The 16,028-nt window shown below is 50.5% G+C and overlaps 1 protein-coding gene across 1 annotated transcript in view; it reads right to left on the reverse strand.

The window, feature by feature from the left end:
• Positions 1 to 16,028, reverse strand: part of LOC144100684 (uncharacterized) — a 48,193-nt gene that overhangs the window by 10,697 nt on the left and 21,468 nt on the right. Inside the window, exons 3-4 of the mRNA XM_077633541.1 lie at positions 1,189 to 1,387; positions 379 to 430 (exon numbers count right to left, since the gene is read on the reverse strand). Of these exons, the coding sequence (XP_077489667.1) occupies positions 379 to 430; positions 1,189 to 1,387 (251 nt within the window). The remainder of the gene's footprint in view (positions 1 to 378; positions 431 to 1,188; positions 1,388 to 16,028) is intronic.

The following is a 16,028-nucleotide window of genomic DNA, read 5'->3' on the forward strand; positions in this document are numbered from 1 at the left end:
GCACCCGAGCTGGGGCAGCGGAAATAAAGGATAGCAGGCAGAATGGAGAAATGAAATGAAAGAGGTGAGGGAACAGGAAGAGAAGATAGGGGGAGAGTTAATATACAAAAACTATTAACACAATAATAAATGTGTAGAGGTTGCGCGCGTAATTAGTCTATGACGAAGCATTTGCCAAACCTGGAGGAAAGGATTACTCTGGATGGCAGGGTTTGTTTGTTTTGCGTTGTCTTCCTCAAGCAACAAGGAAATAACACGCAAACCGGGCGCAGTCACGAATCATACCTACAATACAACACCATGCTCTGCATGCAAGGCGCACCGGATTGCTTCTCATTTTCATAAAAAAGGCTAATGTAAATTGCAGTAAATACGCACAGCTTAATGGAAAATTCTGCTCCCTTAAAACCTCTTGACCGTTGAAGAGGCACTGAAAGAAAATGAAACTACAATTTGCATGTGTTTTCAATGAACAGAGTGCTTCTTTTTCATTGAATCTATCCAATTTTTACCTTCGACGTTTTTAACCTGTCGTTTAATGCTCTTTATTTCTCCTTCCTCGTCTCTAGCAAACTTACTGGTTAGCTTTTTAGTTCTTTTCCGCCACTGTGAGTCAACAGTCTTTCTGTGTAAGTATTTAAATACCTTAGCTGCCCACTTGCTATCGTCCAATTTCCTCAGGCGTTCTTCTTTTAAAATATTTTACTCTGCGCTTCCCGTGCCTCGAAAGACACCCAGCCCATATCCGCCAGTACTGACTCGTTTGTGGTTTCCACTTGGGCACCTAGTGCTAATCTTCCAACAGCTGTCTGATTTACTTCTTATCTCGACTGAATTTCTGACGTTAAGCACAGAATCACATTCCCGAATGTGAGCCCGGCACCATTATTTTTTTCCAAATACCTCACTGTACTTGATATTTGTTGTACCCCATAATGCTATATGCTTCATTATCTCGGCATCTCTTGGCCCTTTTGGCCTAAGACACTGTTCGTGCTTTTTCCGTGTATATCTGTCCATCGTTTACTCAATTTAGCAATTTGGGCACTAAGACGCAAAATCCGTAGTGCAACTCCCGATGTAAAAATACTGACTTGCAACACCGTCGTAAAGACTGTAATTAAATATGGGAAAATTGTTTAGAATCCGTACACCGCGTCTAACAAGAATAGACATAAGAATTCTTACTTCGATTTCGTTTATTGATCTATCCACATGGAATATAATACTCCATTCCTTGTGTGCATTGAAGTCCAAGTGACGTTGCTCCTTTCTAGAGTCATCGGTGACTTCCGTTGCCATTCTTCTGATCGAAGCGAAGAAATAGCTTCCGTGGATTTGCATTCTTATGTATTGCTGTGCATCATGAACGAAGTCCAAGTGGTACCTGAGTAGTCAGTTGAAAGAGTGAAATTTGTTGCTCTCAGTACATGGCTTTTCACTATTTTCGTATACAGTTCAAGAACGAAACGACAGATGCCCGTCAGTCAAGGCCTTCCAGCTAATTGCGTCGGCCGATTTTCATTACACCGTGGTTAATCCGATCAGCCGTAATTAATTCCCTTTCGTCTGCCACCCCCTGCGATGTCACGGTAGCTGGTCATCATCATCATCATCATCAGCAGCAGCAGCAGCAGCAGCAGCAGCAGCAGCAGCAGCAGCAGCAGCAGCAGCAGCAGCAGCAGCAGCCTGACTACGCCCACTGCGAGACAAAGGCCTCTCCCATGTCTCTCCAATTAACCCTGTCCTTTGCCAGCCGCGCCCCCCGTATGCCCGCAAACTTCTTAATCTCATCCGTCCACTTAACTTTCTTCCGCCTCCTGCTACGCTTGCCTTAATTGTCTTGGAATACACTCCGTTACCCTTAGGGACCAGCCGTTATCTTGCCTTCTCATTACATGCTCTCCCCAAGCCCATTTTAACCTCTTGATTTCAACCAGGCTGTCATTAACCCGCGTTTGTTCCCTCACCCACTCCGCCCGCATCCGGCTTCTTAACCACGACGTGATGAGAATCGCTTTACACAACTGACTAGTCCTTTGAGGGGCATTTCTTTCTTCGTTCTTAAGCTGCATCCGACTATAGAGCACCATAATATGGCGCACTTTTTTCTACCTTGACATGTGACCAGGTATAGAACTGTGTACTGCCTCACGATCCTGACCCATTGCACGTAGCAAGACATGTTTTTTTTGTTATTTTCTCTCGCATAAATAAAGCACTAAATAAGGTAAAACCTACTTTTCTGAACACAAAGCACCCGTGACCACTCAAGTGCCAGAAAGTCCGCCATGTTTTTCTCATAATTATGTACTTCACGGCCAGGCTGGTGGAAGTCAAGGAAAAACTTCAAACCACGCATCGCCACTGGAAACGCGGCCTTGGTTTGACAAGTTCGCATTTTTCCATGCTTGGTTACCTCATCTACCTTCAATAAATGCTCTCAAATGCCCATGGCGTTTATTGTCCACAGCGAATCGTAAGATAGGTCCCAAGTAGCACAGGTAATTAGCCCAATATTGGAAATGTATTGGCAAAGGCTGACTCTACAAAGGAGCAGTGTGAAACCATCCCTTTCCAATATTAGGCCAGTTACCTGTGCTGCTTCGTTCGGATAGGCCACTAGTGTGGGTGCAATGTTTTAATGGTCGCACCGAGGGGCCTGAGGCGGACAGACGCCTGTAATGACGTCATGAACAACTTGGTGCGATAGCTTCCTAAACACTGGAGTGCAGGCTATGCGCAGCTCTTTTTGCTGCACGCTGACTTGCTCACTTGTCTCCATATTCCTCAACACAAACTGCCTTAGAGTTGGTAGGCTTTTTGTCTGCGTTTTGAAGTAGCCTCTGACCTCCGTCGTCATATTTTCACTAGGTGCTGAAGAGAACGTTTTAGAAAATCTTATAATATAGAACAGTTCAAAAGGAAAAAAAAATTCTTTTTCAGAACCAAACTGCCACGTGTGGCAAACGACACTACTTTTGAAAATTACACAAATAAACCAACTCTTTACGTATAGTTTAAAAATAAGCTTTCAGTTATCAGATCTAGTGTTGTTTGTTAGGGGGACTGGAAATTTCGTTGGGCATTTTAATGCAAAAAGGAAACTTTTTACTTTCAAAAATAAAACAACGTAAACATCACATTCTACTTTATAAATCTAGGAAGAGAGCGCTCTTAAAACCTTCCTGCGCTAAGAAATCTGCAGCATTTCTCCGCACAAATCCGAAACACAGCCGTGAGATGCACAGAATGTTGTGTAAAAACTAGGGGTGCGCGAATATCGAAATTTTCGATACGAATCGAATACGAATATGAAGAAAAAATGGCTTCGAATATCGAATCGAATATCAAATATCTGGTCAGCACAAAAAATAAATTCAGAAAAGATGAACAAGCAAAAATTGTTGCTCATATTATTTTTTTAAATAGTGTATGGCCATTGCAACTGACATAAACAAAACTAGACTGCCTGAGCACCGTATAAAAAAAAATGATGTGTGCAAAAATGTATACTACTTTACTGAACTGCATAACAGTATCCAACCTGTAATGAGGTCAGGCAAAATGCAATCCATAACATGACAAGACTGGAAACAAAAATTATTCACATCATGGCTAGTAAAACCTCTTAATTCGGAGTTCAAAGAACCGACAGAAATGCCCAGGTTATTTGAAGGTCGATTTATAAAATGCCCCGCCTCCCCCCCAAAAAAATACCGAAAATGCGGTAGTCTTATGAGGCGGCTCTGTCGTGCAAGCACCTGTAATCCCGTGACGAGCACAGAGTTTCGGCGTGCTAAAAGATGTCGCGAGATAAGCGAGATGGGATCGCGCATTGACGTCGGACTGGCGAGACTGTTTCTAAAAAAGGAAAAGAAATGACGAGCGACGTGTCAGTCAGCGTCTGGAAGCGGCACGGTGCTAAGATTGGACTACTGGCGAATGCGCGGGCTGACACCAAAACTACGCGGCCAGGTTATTGTTTTGACCTAGTGACAGGGGCCCTCCGAACATTGTCACGCCTGCCGTTAGGCCCGGTTAAGAGGTGCATGGGTTACAGTGCACCATGCAATACGCGGGATTTTTACAGGATCGCTTGCCCTGTTGTGACACCTCGACTCGCCCCTTCGGGAGCCTCACGCGAAATTCCGCAAGTAGTCTTTCCCGCATAGCGTAGTTTACCAAAACAAGATGGCGGTGGTCACGCTCAGAGAGTTAAGGTGACAGAACGAATGCCATGGGTGTGGGCATTAATTAGATTACATATTACCGAAGGATAAAAAAAAATAAACGCGCTTTCGCGTTGCAATTGTTAGAAGCGGGTCGTCCCCCATGTTGTTCGCAGCACGCGTGGTATGTGGGAAAGCCCACTTGCGGAATTGCGCACAAGGTCAAGCCTAGCGGCATCGGAATCCGATCGGTCCACGCTATAAACGATGGAGAAGAAAGAGAACTTTAAACTCTATATTCAGATAATTTGTCCACATATTGCGCTTTTGCAACAATCAGATTTACGAAAGTCGGCGCGATATACGATCGCTGCCGAGTATTCGGGAATTTTCGAATATTCGGAAATTCACGAATATCATTTCACGAATACCAATATGAACTGAATATGAAACATATTCGATTCGCATTCGAAATTTCGAATATTCGCACACCCCTAGAACTTAAAAACGCATACATCGTCCGATGGTGACGCGTTCCAAAGCCTGTATGCGGCACCCAATTCGACCCATTCGTGCTATTTTACCGTGACATGTGCTTCCTTTTTCTTTGTGCCCCCCGCCCCAGAAACGACGGCCACGCTGTTGGCAATGACTATCCTTTTTCTTGCGCCAAGCAACGAAGTACTGAAGTAAAACAAGATATGAAACTGCAGGACCACATGTGTGATTAAATCTAAATTAAGATAATAAAGCTTTGCCCCGAAATAGAGTTAGGAAACAACATACAGAGAGCAAAAGGTAGGACTAATAACTGATGAGCAGAGGCCTACGAAGGTTAAAAGCTACAAGAAGAATTTGAAAGAAAAAATGGCGGTAATTCGAGCTAATGTTCTGCCAGCACATCTTTTCAAGCACAGCAGCGGGTGTTTCTTCTCTATCCTTAGCTTCGCAAATAACCTGTGGGACGTAACAGTTGTCACTGCCCTTGTTCGTTCTGCTCTCTCAGGGGATGATTGGTTGAGATCCTATTTGCTGCTGTTTGCTGCTTAGTATTTACCGTCTGGAAATATATTTTATCCTGCTGCGGCTTCCCTCTGCTATTTTTTTTCCTTCCAGTTTACCTTTCAAAGTTTTCTTTCTTCTGTCTTCTATTTTTTCTGGGCAGAAATTTTCTTATGTATATTTTTATAACTTTTAATTTTATTTCTTCATACTGTCAGCCCGAGCCAAGACAGGAGTTGCAGTGTGTATACAATGACAATTATTAAACACTTGAAGGAAGAGAAAAAAAATCAACGTAAATCCATCAATCCGCTGGTGAAGAGTTATACATAAATGCTTTCCTCTAATGCCTTTTCGGGAAGTGGTCCTCCAAGAGACCGCTTACCCTGTCGCAGCCTACATTGCACCGCCGGCGGCTGCGGTGCGTGGAGTCATCTCGCAAGCCTACTGGGAGGCGACGCCGGAGCAGATGCTACGGGACCTCCAGACCCGTAACCCGTACGCTGATATCATTGCAGCCCGCAGAATGGGAAGGACTCATTCCGTACTGATCACCTTTGCGCACGGACCAGTCCCGCATACCATACGCTACATGAGTGTAGTGTACAGATGCCCGCCGTACAAGGGAAGTCCAGACGCCTGCACGAACTGTCGTCGGCCGGGCCATAGGTATGACGTGTGCCCGCACCCCAAGACTGGTCTCTGCCCGCGGTGCGGAGACAAGCATGAACCGCAAGATGTGCCCTCCTGCATCCCGACCTGCATTCTCTGTGGAGGCCAGCACCTCACGGGCACCGGCTTGTGCATGGCTAGAAATCGCACCGCCCAACCACGCAACCCATTGCCCCAGAAGGCAATGCCCCCTAGCAAGGATGACTTTCCTCCGCTGCAAACTAACAAGAACGAGTTTCCTCCGCTGAAAACGACCCTCCCGTCTACTGCAACATGGGCCTCCAAGGCTGCCGGGACGAACACCAGGACCTCCCAGGACCCGGACGTGAGGGCTCTGCGAGAGGAGGTAAAGCAGCTCATGGCAGCTCTCTCTACCGCCACCTCTGCTGTATCTCCCCATCCACCACCTACTCCCCTTCACCCACCCAACCCGCCCAACCCGCCCAACCCGCTCAACCTCCCCCTAAAAAAAGAAGGCCTGATGAGAGCCCAGTCGAACCAATAGACCTAGATGCCAAATTTCAGGTCTTCCCCAAAACTTGGAAGCCAGGCTCACAGAAGGCATTACTGCGCAGCTCACTGCACAGTGCCAGCTTATGATTGAATCTACCATTACCCGTCTAATGGACAGTGTCATATGTAGCATCATGACCAAGGTAGAGGAGCGCTTAACTGGCCTCACTCCTGGACTCTCAACAGACTATCCTCCCACAGTCCCACTCTCCACACCCCTCCTTCCCCTCACTACCCAACAACATGGCTCCTCCGACGGGCCTTAATTCTTTACAGATTATTCAGTGGAATTGCAGGGGCTTTAGGCGAAAGCGCGATCCTCTGCAGCAAATTATAGCAAGTTCGTCATCCCCACCAGACATTATCGCCATTCAGGACGCCAATGTTTGCAGGCAGCTGCCAGGATACGCTTTTATCCCCTCAGACCCCACTGATCTTCCTCGGGTGGTCACATATGTCAGTAAATCCTTGCATTACGTGGAGCACGTAATTACCTCCCCTATCGCTAACAGCCTTATTGAAGTCTTACCGCCCACCCCTGCAAAATCAAGCCTGTTCTTTCTTAACTGCGACCTTCTCCCACGTCAGCCAATTAACTTACTCCCCTCACTTCTCAAATCCGCAACCCAGTTGGTCGGATCAAACCCCCTACTTATTGCCGGAGATTTTAATTGCGCTCACGTGGACTGGGGCTATCGGCGCACCAACCACAGAGGCACAGTTTTGTACAATGAGACGCTGGCGCTCCACCTGACCACCTTTAATGATTTCAGCTTACCTACGCGGATTGGTAACAGTGTTACTGCCGATACTAGCCCAGACCTCACGCTTGGTAGAAACTTGGACAACCTGCAGTGGGAAAGAATGCTTTCCACACTAGGCAGCGATCATCACCTAATTCGAATAACGCTAAACTATCGCCGATCTCAGCGCAAATTTACCATTAAGCACACTAATTGGGACGCGCTCCGCAAATTTAGACAAGCGTAGCCAACACAGGCCCCCTTCTACCTAGACACCTGGATTATTCAGTTGCAAAAAGACATTCGCCAACACACTCAAACGCTCGACTCTACGCCAGACACCCCTGTTATTGACAGCAAGCTCGCCCACCTCCTCCAAGCACAGGACAACATAACGCAAAGGTGGAAGACTCAGAAGCACAATAGGAGACTAAAACTCAAACTTGCCCAGATTCAATCCCAAATAATACAATGTAGGGCCACTCTTTGCAAAGCTAACTGGGCTCAGGTTTGTGACGGTCTCCGCGGCAATCTCTCCACAACCCGCGCTTGGCATCTATTACGGCACATGCTAGACCCCACGCAATCCAAATCTCAGACGTGCCTTAGCATTCGCCGCCTCGCTCACAACCATCGACAGGACACCTACGCCTTCCTCGCCCAGGTGAAATGCGCCTATACAACCCCCGGTCTCCCTTGCAAGTATCCTGATTATGCAGGCCCACCCCGGCCCGAACTTGACGCCCTTATTACAGAATCATAATTTCGCGCCGCCCTATTGAAATTACGGAATACCGCTCCCGGAGATGATCAAATTACCAATGCAGCTATCAGAAATCTTGACGATGCTTCCATCTCTGACTTAGTCAACTACTTTAACGAATGTTGGGAGGCAGGTACTCTCCCTGTCTCGTGGAAGCATGGAAAAATTATTTTTATTCCAAAACCCCACAAGCCTATCACCCTAGACAACATCCGCCCCATTTCTCTTACATCCTGTCTAGGCAAGGTCTTCGAGCACATAATTCTTGCTCGGCTAACAACGTACATGGAAGACAACCACCTTTTCTCCCACAGTATGCTCGGATTTCGTGCGCATCTATCTGCGCAGGACGCCCTACTTCAAATTGCGCATGACGTGCTTGATGATACCATCCCCCACCACACTAAAGCTATCCTGGCAGTTGACCTCACCAAGGCATTTGACAGAATTCGACACGATGCCATCTTACGGGAACTGCAGGCTCTACAGGTAGGCCCTAAAACCTACAATTACGCTCGCACGTTTCTCTCGGGCCGCACTGCCTCCCTGCACATAGATCAGATTACCACATCCCCTTATACACTCGGAGAGCTCGGAACCCCTCAAGGGGCGGTCCTTTCTCCCCTTTTCTTTAACGTTGCTCTCATCCCCCTAGCTCACAAACTGGCTCTAATCCCACACCTAAAGCATACCCTGTACGCTGATGATATTGACACCGCCCATTCATCGTCGTCGTTCTACTAGAACCACGAGAGCGCGGAATGCGCGCGCGAGCTGGCCTTAGAAAAAGAAGCCGAAGTGTCTGGCTGCGAATGCTCCGCTTTTGGGACTGCTACTGACGTCCGCTGCAGTCACCTACTTTGACGTATCCAACCGAGCTGTACCACCCGTGACATCTGGTGGAGGGCGCTGGGTAACGCATTCCATGCCTCGGACTCCCCCAGCAAGCAGGGATTCAAGTCCTCGAGGGTCATCTGCCATCGAGGTGACGCCTGTACACCACGGCAGCCGCCGGCTCCAAGGCCTTCAACCCGAGTTTGGGCTTCTGGAGTCTCGCTCAACCCAAGCGGTTCGTTCAGCGCCATCGTCGACGACCGTCCAGCCCGAAATAGGCATGCAGACGACGATTAGTTCACCTTCTGTTGTGCTGCAGCAGCCTCGGGAGCCACCGATCTTCCAAGGTTCTCCAGGCGAAGACCCGGAAGACTGGCTGGAGAAATTTGAACGCGTGGCCCGGTACAACAAATGGGCGGAAGACTCCAAGCTTCAACACGTGTTCTTTTCGCTGGAGGGCGCAGCTCGTACGTGGTTCGAGAACCGGGAGTCGTCCATAACGACGTGGAACGTATTTAAAGACCAGTTCCTGAAGGATTTCACCACGGTGATTCGAAGAGAACGGGCCGATCTGCTCCTTCAGTCCCGAACCCAGCTATCAAATGAAAGCATACTGGTATACTTCGAAGAGATGGCAAAGTTATTTCGTCGAGCTGACCCGGACATGACAGAGCAGAAGAAACTCCGGTACCTTATGCGAGGTGTCAAGGAGCAAATCTTTGCCGGACTGGTTCGCAATCCACCGAGCACGGTCGCAGAGTTTCTGTCGGAGGCAACCACCATGGAAAAGACACTCGATATGCGGTTGCGGCAATACGAGCGTCAACCTTTGGCCATGAATGCGGCAACCACGGACATCAGTAACACCCACATGCTTCGCGAAACCGTACGAGCTATCGTTCGCGAGGAGCTCCAGAAGCTGTTCCCGGCTACGCCGCCTGCGCCAACGGTTACTGCTCTATCCGAGGTTATTCGGGAAGAGGTGCAACAGGCGCTTACAACACCAGCTCCCTTTCAGTCGTCCACAGCCCCACCGCAAATGACATACGCCGCTGTTGCTCGTCGCGCACAACCGCCGCCGACTCGTCTTCAGGAAACCCCGGTCTCTTTTCGGCCGCCACCACCTGCTCGTCCTGCTCCATCGTATCCCCGTAAAAGTGACATCCGGCGCACTCCCAACTACCGTCCTCTCTGCTATCACTGCGGTGAGCCGGGCCACCTGTACCGCAACTGCAGGTATCGTCAGATGGGCCTGCCGGGGTTCCCTGCAGATGCACCACGTCCGCAGCCTGGGCAGCGACCCAGAGAAATCAACGATTATCTGGCCGAATCTGCCGGTGGGACCCGCAGGTCGCCATCCCCACGTCGTCGGTCTTACGGTGACTTTCCTCGGGGAAGGTCGCCAAGCCCCCGCCAGGAAAACTAAAAGCAGCAACCTTTGAGGGGGAGGTTGCTCACCGACGAAATGTAACAGACCCTCCTACGCCGCAACTAGGTGGCCACCCGATGCCACGACCGAATGCCGTCCAACACCGTGAAACGCCGACTCGACGGGAATGCCACCTGACGTATCGAAATGAACCCGCGCCGCACCGCAGCCGTGACCGAACACCGCGCCGTACCGCTCACACGCCGTCTACGACAGCAAACCTGAGCATTTCCCTCGACGGAACAGACGTCACTGCACTCGTCGACACAGGGGCGGATTACTCTATCCTCAGTGGAAATTTCGCCGCCACTCTGAAAAAGGTCACCACTCCGTGGTTGGGCCCACAGATTCATACAGCCGGGGGTCACTTAGTTACACCGACCGGGACTTGCACATCAAGAGTAGCAGTTCAAGGCGCAACCTACCTGGCAACGTTCGTTATACTCGAACATTGTTCACGTGACGTCATTCTCGGGATGGATTTCTTGACCGAGAATAGAGCGGTCATCGACCTCCAGTCAAAGGCCGTGTGTTTCTCCACAGAGAACGCAATACACAGAGATCCAGGCCATCCGACCGCACTTTGCATCCTGGATGACCACGCCACCATCCCACCTCGTTCGAGTATTATGGTTTCTGTCGGCGCCAAGACTGTGCGGAATTTCGAAGGCGTCGCGGAAGGCAACCAGATCTTGCTTTTTGCCAGGAGCCTTGCTGTCGCCAGAGGAGTCGTTAATCTCGTCGACGGAGAAACAGAAGTGCTGATAACCAATTTCGGTGGTGCACACCAACATCTGAACGTGGGAACCGTTGTGGCTCACGTTGATGCCATCGCCCATGTCAGCAGCACACCCAGTATTTCCACAATGTCGTTGTCGCAAGAGCAGAGCCCAGTCACTGGTTTCACGTTCGACGTCAATCCAGCACTCTCCCCGACGCAGCAACAACAAGTTAAAGATCTTCTTCTGCGCTACGGCGACATCTTCTCGGTACCATCGTGTGTTGGACGAACTCACATAGCGAAGCATCGCATTATTACGGACGATAACGTGCACCCTCTCCGACAGTCCCCCTACCGCGTGTCTCCCGCTGAACGCGACGCTATTGGCCGCCAAGTCAAGGAAATGCTCCGCGACGACGTAATTCGTCCTTCCCGGAGTCCCTGGGCAGCGCCAGTCGTCCTTGTGAAGAAGAAAGACGGAACATTGCGGTTCTGTGTAGACTACCGTCGCTTAAACAAAATCACCAAAAAGGATGTCTATCCTCTCTCCCGGATCGACGACGCTCTGGATCGCCTTTGTAGCGCTAAATACTTTTCTTCGATGGACCTCAAGTCAGGTTACTGGCAAATTGAGGTCGATGAGCGGGACCGTGAAAAAACAGCTTTTATTACTCCAGATGACCTGTATGAATTTACGGCCATGCCCTTTGGACTGTGCTCTGCACCGGCAACTTTCCAACGCCTCATGGATACCGTCCTTGCCGATTTAAAATGGCAGACGTGTCTCGTCTATCTTGACGATGTTGTCGTCTTCGCCCCGACTTTCCAGGAGCATCTTCACCGCCTCGAATTGGTCCTGTCGGAGACAAAAGAGTTGAGACGGCGCCGTGCGGTGCGCGATGTTATCGGCCAACGAACCCAGGACGGCGGGAGTGCTGTGTGTGTGTGTGTGCACGTGTATGTGTGTGCGCGCGGGCGGACCAGACGGCGGGCGCCCGGATGAACCGGGCGGCGGTCTGCGGGGTCATCGGCCGGCTCGTCTGCCTGTCGCCGGAAAGGAGGAAAGGGAGGACTCGGCCCGGCATCGGGACAGGGGTTGTGCGGGACGCTGAACGGAAAGGCCGTGTTTCCAACCTCTGCTGTAAAGTTTTCTTTTGCCATTCGGCCAATTAAACAAGTTAAGTTTTACCGGATTATCTTTCTTCCTTGTGACCGGATATATAGAACGCGTACGTGGAGCACGTATTCTTTCACGTACAACAGGTCCTACAAGCAATAAGGTCTTCTGGACTCACGCTCAAAAATGAGAAATGCCACTTTGCGCATACAGAGCTGAAGTTCTTAGGGCACGTTGTGAATCAAGCCGGTGTTCAGCCTGATCCTGAAAAAACAACAGCTATTGCCCATTTTCCGCCGCCGCAAGACCTGAAAGCTGTCCGCCGTTTTCTTGGATTGTGCGCTATTACCGTCGCTTCGTGAAAGATTTTGCTCGCATTGCCGAGCCGCTGACGCGCCTAACAAGCTCGGACACACCTTTCACATGGGAAGCAGCGCAAGAAAATGCATTCCGCAGCCTTCAAAGCCTCCTGCAGGCGCCTCCCGTTCTGGCTCACTTCGACGTAAACGCCGACACGGAGCTCCATACTGATGCCAGCAACATCGGCTTAGGTGCTGTCCTGGTCCAGATCCAAGCAGGTCAAGAACGGGTCATCGCTTACGCAAGTCGATGTTTGTCACCAGCTGAATCAAACTATTCCGCTACCGAGAAAGAATGCCTTGCCATTGTATGGGGCACTTCGAAATTCCGACCGTACCTTTACGGCAAAAATTTTAAGGTGGTGACCGATCATCATGCCTTATGCTGGCTCGCAAGCCTTAAAGACCCGTCCGCTCGCCTCGTCCGATGGAGTCTGCGGCTCCAGGAATACGACATGACTGTCGTGTACAAATCCGGGCGCAAGCACTCTGACGCCGATTGTCTGTCCCGCGCCCCAGTAGATCCTTCTACCGACGCCTGTAATGATGACGACATCTTACTGATTGCTCTCAGCGCCTCCTGCCTCGCTGACCAACAATGCGCCGACCTTGAACTTCGAGACGTAATGGAATTTCTCAACGGCAGCAACACGACCGCCCCACGCGCTTTCAGGCGCGTGCTGCCATCTTTATGCATCCGCAATGGTCTTCTGGTCAAGAAAAATTTCGCTCCAAACAATACGCAATACCTAATCGTCGTACCGCCTAGCCTGCGCAATGAAATCCTCCAAGTCTCCCATGACGAACCCACTTCTGGACATTTGGGCATAGCCCGTACGCTAGCCCGAATCCAAGAGAATTACTACTGGCCTCGTCTCCGTGCTGATGTCACTCACTACGTCAGAACGTGCCGAGCCTGTCAGCGTCGCAAGGTACCGTCAACCAAACAAGCTGGGTTCTTGATGCCCATTAGACCACCCACAAGGCCCTTCCAACGAATAGGAATGGACATGCTGGGTCCGTTCCCACGTTCGAACTCTGGCAACAAATGGATAATTGTCGCGACGGACTACCTTACCCGCTATGCAGAAACGTCAGCTCTACCCAGCGGCACCGCTTTAGAAGTCGCTAAGTTCTTCGTTCATCAGATCGTACTCCGCCATGGGGCACCTGAAGTGCTGATCACTGACAGAGGCCCTGCGTTCATGGCTGAGCTGCTGCAGGAGATCTTAGTTTACAGTCATACCGACCACCGCCGAACAACGTCGTACCACCCTCAAACAAACGGGTTGACTGAAAGACTGAACCGAACCCTTTCTGACATGATTTCCATGTACGTCGATATTGAAAACAAAACGTGGGACGAAGTGCTTCCTTATGTCACCTTCGCCTACAATACGGCCATGCAAGAAACAACGCAGATGTCCCCATTCCAACTCGTCTACGGCCGTGCAGTGACGACGATGCTCGACGCAATGTTACCACATCTGGACGACTCTAGCCTTCACACTGATACCTACATGTTCCTGGAACGCGCCGAAGCTGCTCGCCAACTGGCCAAAGTTCGAATTCAGGACCAACAACATCGAGATGCAGATCGCTACAATCGGCGCCGTCACGACGTCCATTATGCGCCTGGCGACCGTGTGTGGGTGTGGTTCCCCATTCGGCGACGAGGACTGAGCGAAAAACTCCTCCATCGCTACTTCGGACCATACCGCGTGGTCAGGTCATTGGGCGACCTCAACTACGAGGTCATTCCCGATGGATTTCAGAAGTCCCGACGGTCCCCGTGCCCTGAAGTGGTTCACGTGGTCCGCCTGAAGCCTTATCACGATCGGTAGCCTCGCCCACTAACCCCGTTCAGTCCTTCCGACCTCTCCACTCACTCCCAGCATCGGGACGATGCTTCTTTTTGCCGGGGAGTATTGACACCGCCCATTCATCGTCGTCGTTCTACTAGAACCACGAGAGCGCGGAATGCGCGCGCGAGCTGGCCTTAGAAAAAGAAGCCGAAGTGTCTGGCTGCGAATGCTCCGCTTTTGGGACTGCTACTGACGTCCGCTGCAGTCACCTACTTTGACGTATCCAACCGAGCTGTACCACCCGTGACAATATTACCACATGGACCACTCATGGCACTGACGGGGAAATTGAGGAAACTCTTCAGTTAGCAGCAGACACCATCTCCTCTCACGCGTCATCCATCGGGCTCGAATGTTCCCCATCTAAGTCCGCGCTCTTCCTAATCAGGCCAAAATCTAGCGCTAACTCGCCCATCCAAATCAATTTAAAAGGATCCCCTATCCCCATCACACCCGCCCTCCGCATCCTTGGCCTCCACTTGCAGGATTCTGGACGAAATGAACATACCCTTAAAAGGCTCAAGGCCTCCACGCAATCCGTGTTGCAGCTTCTACGCCGAGTGTCCTCCCTTAACAAGGGTTTAGACGAAGCGGACAACATGAAAGTAGTGCACGCATTTACGCTTAGCCGCATTCTATACGCAACCCCATATCTTAAATTGAACCGCACGGAAACCGAACGCGTGAACGCAATGATCCGCCTTGCGACTAAGGCAGCCCTAAACCTACCTCCTAGCACTAGCACAGCCAAACTTCTTGCACTAGGCATGCATAACATCATTCAGGAACTAGTTGACGCGCACCTTTATTGTACCTTAGACTTGCCACGAGCGCCACTGGCCGCCATATACTCTCCTCCCTTCGCATCAACATACCCGCTAACCAGTCAACCCTTATACCCATCCCTCGACACATCCATACACCTCTCGTTGTGAAACCCCTTCCTCGAAACGTCCATCCCCAATATCACATCCCTCGCCGCGTAGCTCGCGCTAATGCCCTCCATAAGTACTATGGGCAAGCCCACGATGCCGTTTGGGTAGATGCTGCATGTACAGCGCATGAAGCGGTAGCAGTTGCCTACAATCCAACCCTACCTCACCCCCTAACTCACCGTCTTCCCTCGGGCTCTTCGCCTGAGGAGGCAGAGGAGACCGCCATCGCCCTATAGCCCTTGCACATTCGGACGCCCAATACATCTTCAGCGACTCCAAAACGGCTCTGTCCAACTTTGCCACCCCGCCGCGGTGGCTCAGTGGTTAGGGCGCTCGACTACTGATACGGAGTTCCCGGGTTCGAACCCGACCGCGGCGGCTGCGTTTTTATGGAGTAAAAACGCTAAGGCGTCCGTGTGCTGTGCGATGTCAGTGCACGTTAAAGATCCCCAGGTGGTCGAAATTATTCCGGAGCCCTCCACTACGGCACCTATTCTTCCTTCCTTCTTTCACTCCCTCCTTTATCCCTTCCCTTACGGCGCGGTTCAGGTGTCCAAAGATATATGAGACAGATACTGCGCCATTTCCTTTCCCCAAAAAAAACAATTATTATTATTATTAACTTTTCCAGGGGCAGGATTCACGGCCCTGCCTGGCAATTGTTGAACACCCCTACCCAAAATTTACCGCGCAGGGTAGAGCTTCAGTGGGTGCCGGCTAACTCTGGGAACCCTGGAAACGAGGCTGCCGATAAATTGGCCCGAGGTCTGATCTGCCGGGCTCAGGACAGTCTCGATCCAGGATTCTCGAGGGAGCGGGCGCACACCTTTGCGGAGCTCACGCAAATACCCCGTTTGGACCGTCGGACTTACCCTCCTCCCCACCCCTCTCCTACGCACTCCC

The sequence above is a fragment of the Amblyomma americanum genome, chromosome 8 (genome assembly GCF_052857255.1).
Source record: "Amblyomma americanum isolate KBUSLIRL-KWMA chromosome 8, ASM5285725v1, whole genome shotgun sequence".
In the NCBI taxonomy this organism is placed as follows: Eukaryota; Metazoa; Arthropoda; class Arachnida; order Ixodida; family Ixodidae; genus Amblyomma; species Amblyomma americanum.